This window comes from Triticum aestivum, chromosome 1B, assembly GCF_018294505.1.
Source record: "Triticum aestivum cultivar Chinese Spring chromosome 1B, IWGSC CS RefSeq v2.1, whole genome shotgun sequence".
NCBI classification, from domain to species: domain Eukaryota; kingdom Viridiplantae; phylum Streptophyta; class Magnoliopsida; order Poales; family Poaceae; genus Triticum; species Triticum aestivum.
This window is the reverse complement of record NC_057795.1, coordinates 690,117,160-690,131,317: the sequence shown is the minus strand read 5'-3', so window position 1 is coordinate 690,131,317 and position 14,158 is coordinate 690,117,160. Positions and strand designations below refer to the sequence as shown.

General features: G+C 41.9%; 1 protein-coding gene across 3 annotated transcripts; it reads right to left on the bottom strand.

Annotated features, from left to right (window-relative positions):
• Positions 1–3,065: 3,065 nt before the first annotated feature.
• On the bottom strand, positions 3,066–14,158 carry LOC123149641 (uncharacterized). 3 transcript variants are annotated; one of them, XM_044569340.1, is made up of 7 exons: positions 13,837–14,158; positions 11,450–11,521; positions 11,214–11,273; positions 10,970–11,041; positions 10,737–10,802; positions 4,889–4,954; positions 3,066–4,802 (listed from the first exon to the last, which is right to left on the bottom strand). In XM_044569340.1, the coding sequence occupies exons 1-7, from the start codon at positions 13,844–13,846 to the stop codon at positions 3,298–3,300; spliced, it is 1,851 nt and encodes a 616-aa protein (XP_044425275.1). In that variant the 5' UTR covers positions 13,847–14,158; the 3' UTR covers positions 3,066–3,297. The 3 variants fall into 3 exon arrangements, with proteins under 3 accessions (XP_044425275.1, XP_044425283.1, XP_044425286.1); XM_044569348.1 differs by lacking the exon at positions 10,970–11,041; XM_044569351.1 differs by lacking the exons at positions 10,970–11,041; positions 11,214–11,273; positions 11,450–11,521.

Sequence of the window (14,158 nt, the reverse complement as noted above, 5' to 3'; positions counted from 1 at the left end):
AAATTCAAATAATGTTCATGTTTTCATTAAAATATTGGTTTTTTCATAAAATGTTTGTAAATTTTAAAAGATGTTCCCTTTCATGTTTTATTCACGTTTTTCCGAAAATTGCCTTGAATAGTCAGAAACTTTATACCTTAAAATTCCCATGATTGAAAGGATCGAGGGGAAGAGTAGATTGAATAACTCATGGGCCTTCTCTGGCATACGATGACGTAACAAAACCCTTAAATGCACTCGATCAATGAATGGAAAAATAGTGGATTGATTTCTTTACACGCTACGAAACCGAGAAGCTAAATGTTCCTTTTTTTATGTGCTTGCACATATAATTGTCACTGATTTGAAATGCGTATTATTTTATCTTCCATTGCAATGCACAGGTATATCTGCTAGTTATAATAACGAACGTACATAATGGAAAATTATAATCAGCAAAGATGATCATATAATAACTATAAAAAAAATAGTAGCCCGTGCAGCTGCACCGGTTGACGGATAGTTAACCCAACTGAACGCGTCATATACACTTCCTACTTCTCGTGCAATCTCACTAGTCAAGGTCATGCTACGCAAACCGTGTGTGATGCATTGTCAGCCATCTCAAACAGTTTTGTCGAACATGAAAAGAAGATGGTATGCCGCGGAAAATAAAAACACAGACACGGGACACAAACAAAGCGGAAATAAACAAGATACCACGCACAAGATTACTGATTAGACAGCACGTTTAGGAACAACAATCCATCGGATCCAGTTTGAACATATAAACGAAAAAAGCATGTCTAAATTTAAAGAATGCAGGTACTTAATGAAAAATTGTAATCTCCAAACATGATCTTTTTTTTTTTGAAAAGAAGGATAAACCCCGGCCTCTGCAGCTGGACGATGCATGCGGCCATCTTATTAATTATTCAGACCATACAAAGTAATACATCAGTGAGCCTGAAGCCACCGTCGAGGCAACACTTGTTGTCACTCTTATCCTATTGATGAAGGTGTGCCGAATATTAAGTCCTAATCCCAAACAGACCTCACACCAAACCCTAATATCTAAAGACGGATGCCCCAGCCCAACCACACACTGGGACTGTGTCTCATATCGAACCGACACACTCTCAGAGGTTGCCGCCACCACAAAGATGATCATATAATAATAACTAAAAATAAAAAAATATTTGCCTGTTGAGCTACACCAGTTGACGGTTAGTTAACCTAACTTAACCCGGTGTATACAATCCACTAGTCAAGGTGATGTTGCGCAAACCGTGTGTGCTGCATGATCAGCCATCTCAAATAGTTTTAAACAACATGAAAAGAAGACGGCATGCGCGAACCAACTTGTGGTTGGATGGTTAGAGGGACAGTGGTATCCTCAGCCCGTCGACGTTCATCCTGGTGCTCGCATTTATTCCTGGATTTATTTCAGGATTTTCGCACGATGTGCATTCAGTGGGAGGAGATTGAAGATGATATGCCGGTTCAGTCTTTCGGAGGTGCTCATATGGGTAGGCTGTGTGTGCGTTCATAGATATGAGTGGAGTAAAGCTACACGTACGGGCATTTTACAGGCTCTTACGGGGTTGATCCAACATGGCACTTTATAATTGGGCGTCAGTTGAGGGAATCACCTGACCTCCCTGAAAATCGGGGGGGGGGGGGGGGGGGGGGGGGGGGCATGTTTAGATTATTGGAAGGTGCCCGTAAGAGCATGTAGGAGGACGTATGTCTAGCATTTTTGGATATGAGTGTATGCGTGTGTATATGAGCGCTCACGTCTGTACTGTGTTAAAAAAAAGAGTTCTTTTACAGTACCTTTAAATCAACACGGACCGTCCATTTTCTTTAATCCAACGGATGTTTCTTATTGGTACTCCAGCGCGAGTGTTAGGGAGTACTAGTACAAAGTGTTTTTTCCGGAGCATCAGTACAGACACAAGCGCTCATATGCATGCGCATACACTCACCCCTATGAACGCACATACGCACATCCTACCCCTATGAGCACCTCCGAGAGACGCATCGCCGGAAATCCTGAAATAAATCCAGGAATAATGCGAGCACTAGGATTTGAACCCTGGTGGGTTGGGGATACCACTGTCCACCTAACCATCTCAACCACAGGTTGATTCGCTACTAGTACAAAGTGTTAAGGAGTAACTGCAGTTCAAGGGTAAAAACGTAACACCAGATACGTAAAAAAGAAAACGTAACAGAAGATGACAAATAATGTGCGCCTAATATTCTTTTTTTAGGGTAAGTGCGCCTAATATTCAGATCGAACAGTTACCTTAAAGGATCTGATTTCTGTGAGGAATACACCGTTTTTTTTTGCGAATAGGAATAAAAGATTTGACTGGATATTGTTTCTACGTGCTCGAATGGCTGCTCGTATGCATTCAATGCACAAGAACTACATGCATATGCCGGCGTTGTATTCTTTTTTGCAAGTTCGTCGTCTTCAATCTACGAAGGTCTTATTTACACTCAAGTATCTATACCGGATTTTGGTTCTAATTAAGGCCCAATCTCAGTGATCGAAGATATGCACACATGGAGAAAGGGATCGAGACCGACGATGAGATATCAAATGCACATGTTCGACGTTACAGAGGTGGAATTGCCTGATAAATCAGCAGCGCTACGAGCGAAGTGGAAAAACCATCGGCGGTGTGGCGGCCGAGCATCAGGAAGATAGTTAGTCCTGCGGAGAGGATGATTGTTGCGTTGAAGGGAGGGCAGGTCAGGAGTTGAGACGGATACGCGGAAGATCCCTTGACGGCATTCCAAGGGGAGAGCCACGTGATTGCGACGCCGGCGGCGTTAATAGATTGGATCAAAGGATTTTTTTTTTCATCCTCAATGAAATAGACTGGAAGATTTATTAATAAGAAGACTTTTTTGGGGAAAATTTTGTAGCAACACAGAAGGTCCATAATACCCCTTAGAATCGATGGTTGGATTTAATTGGTACTCCCTGTTCTATTTTGGAGTACGAGGGTACTGTAAAAAAGCTCATGATATGCTGCAGTAAACAAAAACACAGACACGACACGCAAGCAAAGTGGAAATAAACAAGCAACCACGCACAAGATTATGCTTACAACTGATCGAAAACAGGGAAACGACAGGCCATCGCAATCCAGTTTGAACATTCAAACGAAAAAAGCAAATCCTAAAAGCGCCAGGAAAAACCCACTGAGATCCGCACTTAGACTGATCTAGTCTAGGGACAAAAAAACCTGGCAGTGCAAATTACCCTTATTATAGTAGCTAGCATTATGCTGGCGCGGCTGCTTACTTGCCTTGTTGTTGTCGCAAGGAGAAACCGGCAAGGATGACTTGAATGAGCTGAAGAGCAAACAGTAAGCCTGCGGTGACGAATGCAAGGAAGCGCATGGAGTCGCCGCAGTAGATGTGGCGGAATGATCCCCAGCAGTTGTGCCCCACGCTCTCGCAACGGTCATGCAGCAGGTACCATGTGTCGCGTAGGTAGTTACTGTCGACATTGTCGACGTCGTCCAAGACCACTTTCTTCCAGAGGTCGGCGAAGCCTTGTGCTACCTCCTCGTCGTTGCCCCAGAAGTGTTCGACGATCCCTTTGCGCCTCAGGAGCTCAATGTCCTCCGCCTTAGACGCCAGCTGCGACATGAACAGGCAGTAGGCCGTGACGGGGCTCCCGACAGTGCCAGCTGTCTGCTCCTCTAACGCCATCAGATTGCGTAGGATCGTCCAAGTGCTGCTATCAATCCGCAGGTGAGGGATCCACAGCGTGCTTCCTTCAAGACGCACGTCAAGAATGGATTCCACACCATCCTTGAACTCCCGAGGCTTGAGCTGCACGTTGCCGTGCCTGCTGTACTCCGTCGCCCGGAGCCACCGACCCACGCGACGGCGCGTATTATCCTCCCTGTCTTGAGTTCCCTCCTGAACGTCGCTTCCAGTTGCACTTCTTCTCTCCAACTGAGGAGGTTCCGATTGTTCACCAGAATTTACGGAAATGGATGGCTGGAAATACGTGCGCACCAGTTGCAGGAGCTGACAAGGTGCCGCCTGCACCCGCTGCCACCGACCCACGCGACGGCGCGTATTATCCCTGTCTTGAGTTCCCTCCTGAACGTCGCTTCCAGTTGCACTTCTTCTCTCCAACTGAGGAGGTTCCGATTGTTCACCAGAATTTACGGAAATGGATGGCTGGAAGTAGCTGTGCACCAGTTGTAGGAGGTGACAAGGCGCCGCCGGCACGGTCAGCGGCCTTTTTTCTCCTCTGATGTAGAGCTGTTCCTTCAGCAGCTCCCGAACACGCACTCCAACGTCCTCGACGACGGACCTCCCAGGCGTCAGGCACCGATGGATCTCTTCAAGGACTATCATAGGCAACTGGTTCTCAAGGAGGTACATGATATCGCGCACCACCGTGTTCCGCTCACCTCTGGGCTGAATGACAACCGGAAATTCATGGTATTTTGCAAATGTAGTGAGCACGTAGCACCCATCCTCCAGCAGCATAGTGACGAAATCATCCAATTCCATGTTGGGCAAACCCACGTAGAGCGCCTTCACATCCCCCACAAGCTTCCAAAGCTGCTGCCTGAGCTGATGCTCGAGAGACTTTAGGGTCGCTTTGGCCACGCGCTGCTTCTCTTGCTTCCATCTTTCTGAACAAGTAGCACGATGATAAGGGCCGATCGACACGCTCAAGGGTGTGAACAGGTCTTGGTTCACCGCACGGAATGGCGGACGTGCCATGGAGATCACCACATGTTCGCTCGAGTTGCTGGAAGTCCCAGCTGTTCCAGTATCTACAAACCGCAGTTAATTAGTCACAAGACTATCAGTATGCTAAGTACAAAAGCTAGCTCAACACTGCTGTACTAAACAAGAATACCTATTATTTCTTCGCCTGCTTCCGTTGGCGTGGTCACTCGGTTGGATGACCCAATTGTTCCTGCATCTACATACCGCAGTTAATTAGTCATAGGATTATCAGTATGCTAGGGAGAAAAGTTAGCTCAAGTTTTTAAGCAGATGTTTTTTTATCTTTTACTCCCTCCGTTCCTAAATATAAGTCTTTGGAGAGATTTCGCTATGGACCACATACGGAGCAAAATAAATGAATCTACACACAAAATGCATCTATATACATCCATATGTGGTCCATAGTGAAATAACTACAAAGACTTATATTTAGGAACGGAGGGAGTATATGATATGATATATTCTCAAGCTAGGGTGCTCTATCTCCTTTTCTCTGCTAAACACTGATGGCTAAATAAGAATACCTATTATTTCTCCACTGATGTGTCCAAGTGTTGATTTTTGTTCATGTGTGGAAGCTGGGCTATGTCTATATGTACATTTTTGTTCATGCAAGAATTTTTTTTATTTGCACTAATTGCATCATGTTATTCTCATGTGCAGCTCGTCATTTACCCAAAGTATTGTTCTTCCATTTGGGCAAGCTTTAGTTGCATATGTGCATCTTTTCATCATGTTTTTATACCCTGTCATCAGGATTTTCATTTGTTCTTCTGCCATACCATCTATGTTCATTTTTTTTTTACCTCATGTCAGTTTGTTTTCTCATAAAAGATCATATTGCAGTTCTATTTTCACATTAATGAAAAGTTTTGCTGCTAACAAGTTATTTGGGTGCCGAACTTTTTACCAATGAAAAGCTTGATAAGAATAGATTATTGTTTTTTATCCATTAAAACTGACCATTCTTAGGAATAGATTGGTGTACCAACTTATTAACATTGCCTTCCTCCTTGAACTTGCTACAACTCAGAATGGTTATGTGAATGTGTTTCATACCACAGTTTCTGAGCTTTCTTCTTTCTTACAATGTGAAGTACATCTTCATGAGACCACTCCCTGAATTTGTTTGTTTTGCTGTTATTGTTCTTTCTATTATTTAAAATCTTGGTAACTGATGATTTCACTCTGCAATAGATACCTGCTTAATAAGTAATAATGCGGACAACACCATGCTCGACCTCGATGAGTGCCCAATCTGCTTCTCGGTCGGCCCCCATTCCCTGAGTTTCTTGTTGTTCCTCCAATGGATCCATCAATAGATGGATGCAGAATTCTGACTACCAGTCAGTTCCCTTTCCCGAATATCTTGTTCCTCCAATGGGTCCATTGATAGATAGATGCAGAATTCTGATTGTCGGTCAGTACCCTTGATTGCAGTCGAGTGCTGTGCCAATTCTAAGTCTCATTGTTGGTCAAGGATACATGGTTGTTCTAATTGCACATGCATCTTCAAGGTTACCCTGGTTCTTTTCCATTTTTTTTCAGAAGTGGGAGTTGGTTTAATAATTTACTCTCTTTTGAGAAAATGGGTAGTTGCAGAACATTTTATTTTTGTAGCATGTACTATTTGGTAGTTTCCAATTAAAATGGAAGGATTACCTCCTATACTGCAAGTTATCTTATTTGTTCTTAGTTATTTGTTTCCAGTAAGCATGAATTGAATGATGATTGGCCATGTGCTTCCTTTTTACAGGAACGATCACTGCATAAGCGGTATCACTTGATATTGTTCAAAAAATTGAAAGTATGCCCTGACTGAAGATTTTAGCTTTCATTTTGTTCAGAAGATAGAAGGTTTCTGGCTTGTTAACAACAATATAAGTTCTATGATCTGCTACCCTTGTATATTTTGTCTTTGGTTAGACCATAAGTTATTGACCTTGGTCAGTAGATCACTCTTACGTTTCAGTTGTGGATTTAAAGCTTCTTTCTAGATGTTTAGTCCATCAAGTACTGTGAATCATTTGGCTGCCATTCATGTTTTTTCACACACTTGAGGATGGAGGCCTGATTGCTGCAGTTTCAATAGCTCAGGGAGCACCTCCTTGCTGGCAACCCCTTCGTCACCAAGCTTGTCGTGGAGTGCGTCGTCGGGTCATCGCCAATGTCCTCTTTATTTTGAGAAGTGTCATTCACCGCCTCTAGACAGATCGTCGGGGACCACCACTGCCGCATGTGGGAGCCATGAACTCTGCCTTACCATACAAGGAATTGTGCCTCCACTTTTTGACAATGTGCGATATGCATACCATTACCAAAACTGCTTACCCTTACTTTTGAACCAGCTAGCATATATGTAATGCATAGTTTAACTAACTATGCAGCTGATTGCTACTTCTCCAAAAACCTCACTAGTAGAAAAAGGACCTAATGTGAGACACATTAGTCTCGGTTCAATTTTGGCCCGATACTAAAGGTACCATTAGTCCCGGTTCGAACGACTATGCATTAAGGCCGGTTCGTGTTGAACCTTTAGTACCGGTTCGTGTCACGAACCGGTACTAAAGGGGTGGTGGCAGGCTGTCGTCAGGCCGGGGCCCCACGAGCCCCTTTAGTCCCGGTTCGTGGCACAAACCGGTACTACAGGGCTAACCTTTAGTACCGGTTTGTGCCACGAACCGGGACTAAAGGGGTCTGACCTATAGTCCCGGTTGGAGACACAAACCGGGACTAAAGGGCCCATTTTCAAACTCTAACCCCCCCCCCCCCCATCGCCTTTTCAGTTTTGTAAAAAGCAAAATAAAATGATAAAAACTTCAAAAATTGAAATCCTTCGAGATGTAGTTATGTTACTAATCTACTAGTTAGGAAAATTAAAAAACTTAAATTTGGACATGTTTTGCAAAAAAAGTGTTATGAAAATCTAAAACGGCAATATCTTTTGCATACGATGTCGAAAAAACCCGCATAATATATCAAAAAAATCAGCACGAAATTCCGCATCCGATTTGAACCGCCTACAGCCTGTTTGCAATTTTTTAAAATCCTCAAATTCTAAAAGGAAAGAAAGATATGCTCAAATTTCAGTATTTTTTTAATTTTCGTTAAATCTGGTCAAATTGTGGTCAAACTAAGCTCAAACTAATTATTCAAGAAACATTAGTGTTAATAAATAATTATTTTAGTTTTTTGACTTTTGGTCAAACTGTGGTCAAACTATGGTCAAATCTGGTCAAACTGTGGTCAAACTACTTATTCAAGAAATATTTGGGCTACTAAATAATAATTATTTTTTAGAATAATAGTTTCAAACTAAAACGGTGAAACATGTGACTACATGCTCAAACTAAATTCATGAGGGTTAATAGGATTGGCAGCTTACTATTGTCAGGTAAACAACATGTGCAGACTTGGAAACTAGGGTGAATAGAACTCGGAAGTTAAGCATGCTCAGGTTGGAGTGGTGAGAGGATGGGTGACCGGCCGGGAAGTTAGACGATTTGGAATGATGAGGGGTGATTAGAGCAGAGCAAAGATGAGTGGTGATTAGAGACAAAATCGTGAAATAATTCAGAAATTTGAAAATCGAAAAAAAATCAAATTTTTTGTCAAAAAAATATATCCTTTAGTGCCGGTTGGTGTTACCAACCGGTACTAAAGGTCCCCCAGACCACCGCGCGGGCTCGTGCCATGTGGTGGGCCTTTAGCCCCGGTTCGTGCAGAACCGGTACTAAAGGGGGGGGGGACCTTTAGTCTCCACCCTTTAGTGTCGGTTGCAGAACCGGGACTAAAGGCCCTTACGAACCGGTGCTATAGCTCGGTTCTGCACTAGTGCCTGCTTTCATCTCTAATGATTTGGATTACTACTCAAGTGATTTGGCCTACTTTATGGTCATTGGTTAACAAGGTTCTCAGTTGTACATGCATGTGTGGCGGTAGAAAAAGAAAGAAGCAGCCGAAGGGGCGCCTCCCACCTGGCACCGCCCAACTTTCTCCTAAGCGGCGCCACCGGGTGGCGCCCCAGCTGCTAGTGCATGATACAAGTGGGCTGGCTACAGGCACATGGGACAGTTGTGGTTCTTTTTTTTGGGCAGAACGACACGTCAGGTGTATGTGTTTTTGTTTATTCTTTGGATACAATTAGACGATGGATTAAGACGAGTTTTTCTAAGGAGAAAAAATGTCGTGATGATGGTGCGCTTTTAGCACCTGAAGGGGGGGGGGCAACATTTTTTTTAAAGAGGCACATCCAATTACTTATTTGTTCAAACAACAATAGCTAATTGCACACTAATTTGAGGATTAGTATTGTAGAAACGGAAAAATCTGTGATGAACATGTGTTATTAGCACCTGAACGGCGACACAATATATATGTCTAGATACATCCATTTTCCTGACAAGTATTCTCAGACGGAGGGAGTACATTATAAGACATGGCTGGAACAGGAAATGATGCCCTGGTCAAATAGAAAATTCAAACTTTTCGTGCGCCTGCGCCAGCTGCGCATTGCATTTACAGTACATTGATTTCGAATGGTCAAGTCAATGGTACAGGCAATGTGCAACTCTTCATACGGTGGAACTATTCATGCAGTTGTATATTTAGCTTGTATACTTGCAAAAAGCCTGACAGGAGTGAATCCTGAGGCCATACCAACGAGGGGATAAAGAGCTACCTGGCGTTCGGCCGCTGCAACGCCGCACTCGCAGCTGGCCCTACAATTAACCATCTTTACTGAGGCGGGCCAACTCATAGTAATAAGTGAAATATGAAATTTGATATGCCGGCGCCAGAGGAGGCAGGGGCACCAATGCAGACAAGGGATATCAATTTTGGTGAGGCCCGGAGAGAGTAGGTACAAGGAAATAAATGAGATTCGTCCAACCTTTCTTTGAAACATGCATGTATGTATTGCGTCCAAAGGGACCCTCCAGCATGAATTACTGCCGCTCGCATCAAGATGCCTAGAGAGAGTATCTCGAAGAATGGGGCTTGAAGCCTCTCTTGAGATGTTAGTCTTGGACCAGCATGTAGTACTATTTAGGAAACAAACTGAACTATACGCTCTGTTTGGTTACATGGATTAGTGTAAAAAAAGTCCCTTTTAATCTCTATGTAACCAAACAATTTAATCTCTATTTAACCAAACAGGAGGGACTTTTTCTACAGGGTCTAGAAATATACTCTACTAAAAGGTCTTTTTTCTTTAGTTCCTGACCCATCAAAAAAGTCTAGTCACTTGCAACCAAACACCCCCGTAGTCTTTGTGATAAACGTATGCTTCCCCTTCAATGAAAGCACAGGGTCCTCTCATTAACCGATTCGAATCAAAGTTTCTGTGCTACAGAATACTTCAATCAAGTAGCTAGTCTCAGCTCTCACTTGATATTTGAGCACTTTATTTTGCTCTATCACAATGGAAAATGCAATATTTCTGCATTAAAAAATACACATAACTAAAAGGTGTTTTGCTGAATTGTTTCTTCGCCATATTGGAAAAAAATTCCTATCGTAAAAACCATTTGAGTTACATTTATATTTCACATGAAGTAGGTTTTTCTATTTGGGTAAAAAGTAAATAGCATGTGTCTTTCTTTGCAGATAATAGCATGTATCTTTTATTCAATGAATTAGGTTCATTACTTCTTCTAGACAAATGTTTCACAACTAACACTACTATCATTCTTGAATCAGTGAAAAAAAAAAGGTTTATAGGGCATGATATAATATGATATGATATATTCTCTTGCTAGGGTGCCCTCTCTCCTTTTGTCTGCTCAACACTGCTGGCTAAACAAGAATACCTATTATTTTGTCTGCTAAACGAGATTATCTGCATGCTAGGTAGAAAAGTTTGCTCAAGTTTGCAAGCCGCAATTTTTTATTAATCTTTTATATGATGTAATATTTTCTCTAGCTAGGATGCTCTCTCTCCTTTTGTCTGCTCAACACTGATGGCTAAACGAGAATACCTATTATTTCTTCGCCTGCTTCCGTTGGCGTGGTCACTCGGTTGGATGACCCAATTGTTCCTGCATCTACATACCGCAGTTAATTAGTCATAAGATTATCAGTATGCTAGGTAGAAAAGTTAGCTCAAGTTTTTAAGCAGATGTTTTTTTATCTTTTATATGATATGATATATTCTCAAGCTGGGTGCTCTATCTCTTTTGTCTGCTAAACACTGATGGCTAAATAAGAATACCTATTATTTCTCCACCGGCTTGCGCTTGGGTGACTACTACCATAGGGTTGGATGTCCCTGTTGTTGCGACATCTGTATACAGCTGTTCATTAGTCACGAGATTATCTGAATGCTACGTACAAAAGTTAGCTCAAGTTTGCAAGTCGTAGTTTTTTATTAATCTCTTATACAATATAATATTTTCTCTAGCTAGGATGCTGTCTCTTCTTTTGTCCGCTAAACACTGATGGCTAAACGAGAATACCTGTTATTTTTTCGCTTGCTAGTGTTGGCGTGGTCACTGGGTTGGATGTCCCGATTGTTCCTGCATTTACGGACCGTAGTTATTTAGTCAAAAGATTATCAGTATCCTAGGTAGAAAAGTTAGCTCAAGTTTTCAAGCAGCAGTTTTTTTAATCTTTTATATGATATGATATATTCTCTGGCTAGGGTGCCCTCTCTCCTTTTGTCTGCTCAACAATGATGGCTAAAGAAGAATACCTATTATTTCTCGGCCGGCTTCCGCTAGCGTGGCTACTACCACAGGGTTGGATGTACCGGTTGGTCCTGCATCTGCATACCGCAATTAATTAGTCACGCAATTATCTATATACTAGGTAGAACAGTTTGCTCAAGTATTCAAGCCGCAGTTTTTTATTAATCTTTTTATATGATGTAATATTTTCTCTAGCTAGGATGCTCTCTCTCCTTTTGTCCGCTCAACACTGATGGCTAAACGAGAACCTATTATTTATTCGTCTGCTTTCGTTGGCGTGGTCACTGGGTTGGATGACACAATTGTTCCTGCATCTACATACCGTAGTTAATTAGTCATAGGGTTGGATGTCCCAGTTGTTCCTACATCTGCATTCCGCCAATGGCGGAGCCAGAAATATTCGATTGAGGGGGGCGAGTGATGGTGAATCAGGTTGGGGAGGGCCAAACAACTGAATGTGAGACATTTAGCAGCAACTAATGACTAATTTTACACTGTTCACAAGAAAATTATCAACAAATCTTGTATGTTAGGGGAGGGGGGGGGGGGGGCAGGGCCCCTGCTGCCACCTCCTGTCTCCGCCACTGCATACCGCTGTTAATTAGTCACGAGATTATCTGTACTCTAGGTACAAAAATTGCTCAAGTATTCAAGCAGCAGTTTTTTTTAATCTTTTATATGATATGATATACTAGCTCGGGTGCTTCCTGTCCTTTTGTGTGCTCAACACTGATGGCTAAACCAGAATACCTATTATTTCTCCGCCGAATTGCACTAGCGTGGCTACTGCCACAGGGTTGGATGTTCCAGTTGTTCCTGCATCTATATACTGCAGTTAATTAGTCACGAAATTATCTGTATGCTAGGTTGAAAATTTAGCTCAAGTTTTCAAGACGCAATTTTTTTAATATTTTTATGATATAATATTTTCTCTTGCTAGGATGCTCGCTTTCCTTTTGTCTGCTCAATACTGATGGCTAAACAAGAATACCTAAGATATATACTCATTGGATACTTACCAGTACAGTGTTCCATCCCGTATGGTAATCGTTTTGCGACCCTTACCAAGTACTGGAAAAAAATTATATGAGACCAGGTCTCACGGTTAGCAGGTGAGACCCGCCTTGATGGATGACACGTGGCATTCACAAATCACAAAGCATCTAATCTCCCCCCTGATTTCAGATGGGGGTGGGGTAGATGCTTTGTGATTTGTGAATGCCACGTGTCATCCATCAGGATGGGTCTCACCTGCTAATCCGTGAGACCTGATCTCATAGAATTCTTTTCCCCAAGTACTGCACTGCCGCAATAAAATAGATCCAAATATTCGATTCTTAGCTCGAATTGATTCATTACATTCTCTCATTGATACACACTAAAAGATCTGATTGCAACGTCTGTCATTGGTACACATTTTTTTTACGTAAAGGGGTTCCTTGCTTTACTAATTCATCAGTACAGGAAAACGCATCTCTCTCTCTCTCTCTCTCTCTCTCTCTCTCTCTCACACACACACACACACACACACACACACACACACACTTAAGCACACATATATTTGTAAAAGGAGTAGTATATCGTGAGTTGGTATAAACGTTGCGCCGGAGCTAGCAACTAAAGTTGTAGCAGGCATCTAATTTTTTTCATGGCTGGAATGTAAACTAATTAATACTCACCCTTTTTAAATAAGGTCTATTTTGTTTTTGTAAATTCATTCTTTGACCTACAATATTCGATCAGTACATAAAATTGTTAATATGAGATTGATCTCCAAAAGCATTTTCTTATTGTTGTGGTCCAATAAAATATATTAACCGATAGTTCTGAAAGAAATTTATGGTCAAATCATGGATGTTGGTGGTCAAAATTCGCCTTATAATTTGAAATGGATGAACTATAATATGGTGATGACCTTTAATCTTCTAATTAGTACCAGTAAAAAAATCTAAACATTTCACAGATCTATTGCTATGTTACTCCTTTGAATTAAACAGAAAGGAAACTCATACTCTATTCCTAGCGTGAACGTGTACTTGTACCAGGTTATGTTCCATTTATAAGAACTATTTGGTTTTCCTAAATTCATGTGCTGACTAATTGTTATCTCTGAGACACAATATTTTAATATTAGATTCATTTGCAAAAGCATTTCTAATTATCGTGGGCTTACACCTTTCTCTCGTAAAAAAACGTTAAACAACTTAACATCAAAAGATGCTTGTATAGGCCTTGTAATCAGAAATGGAGCCAAATACCACGAGAGAGTTCAATGTTCCAAATATAGAGCATTAACAAACAAAATGGAAATGGCACATTTTTTGACATAACTGTAACCTAGAGGCACCAACTCAATCGAACCAAAATGGAAAGATGATATTTTTCTTCTTACCTCCAGACATTGCACAACTAAGCTAGTAGCTGTGCTACACGGTCTCTTGGGGAACATGCAATGGGATAAACTCGAAGGAGGCAGACGCGGGAGGCTAACACTCACGGGAGGAAGACATGATAGGCTTGACAATCGGCACTAGTTGAATTCTTGATGGAGTCAAGGGAGATGAAGCATGCTTGTGTTGGCACCTTGCTGTGAAGAGAAGAGAGGAGGATGGCTCTGGCTATTGAGAGAATAACAAAGCCGGGGTACTCTTAATTACCATGTGTTGCTCGGCCTTGAACCTCTGAGTCAAGCCGTCGGCCTCAAAGCTCTGAGT

Coding starts and splice junctions, on each gene's coding strand:
- LOC123149641 (XM_044569340.1), bottom strand. Junction 11,042..11,213: donor AGCAAGCGAAAAAATAACAG/GTATTCTCGTTT, acceptor AGCTGTATACAG/ATGTCGCAACAACAGGGACA. Junction 4,803..4,888: donor AGCAGGCGAAGAAATAATAG/GTATTCTTGTTT, acceptor TGCGGTTTGTAG/ATACTGGAACAGCTGGGACT.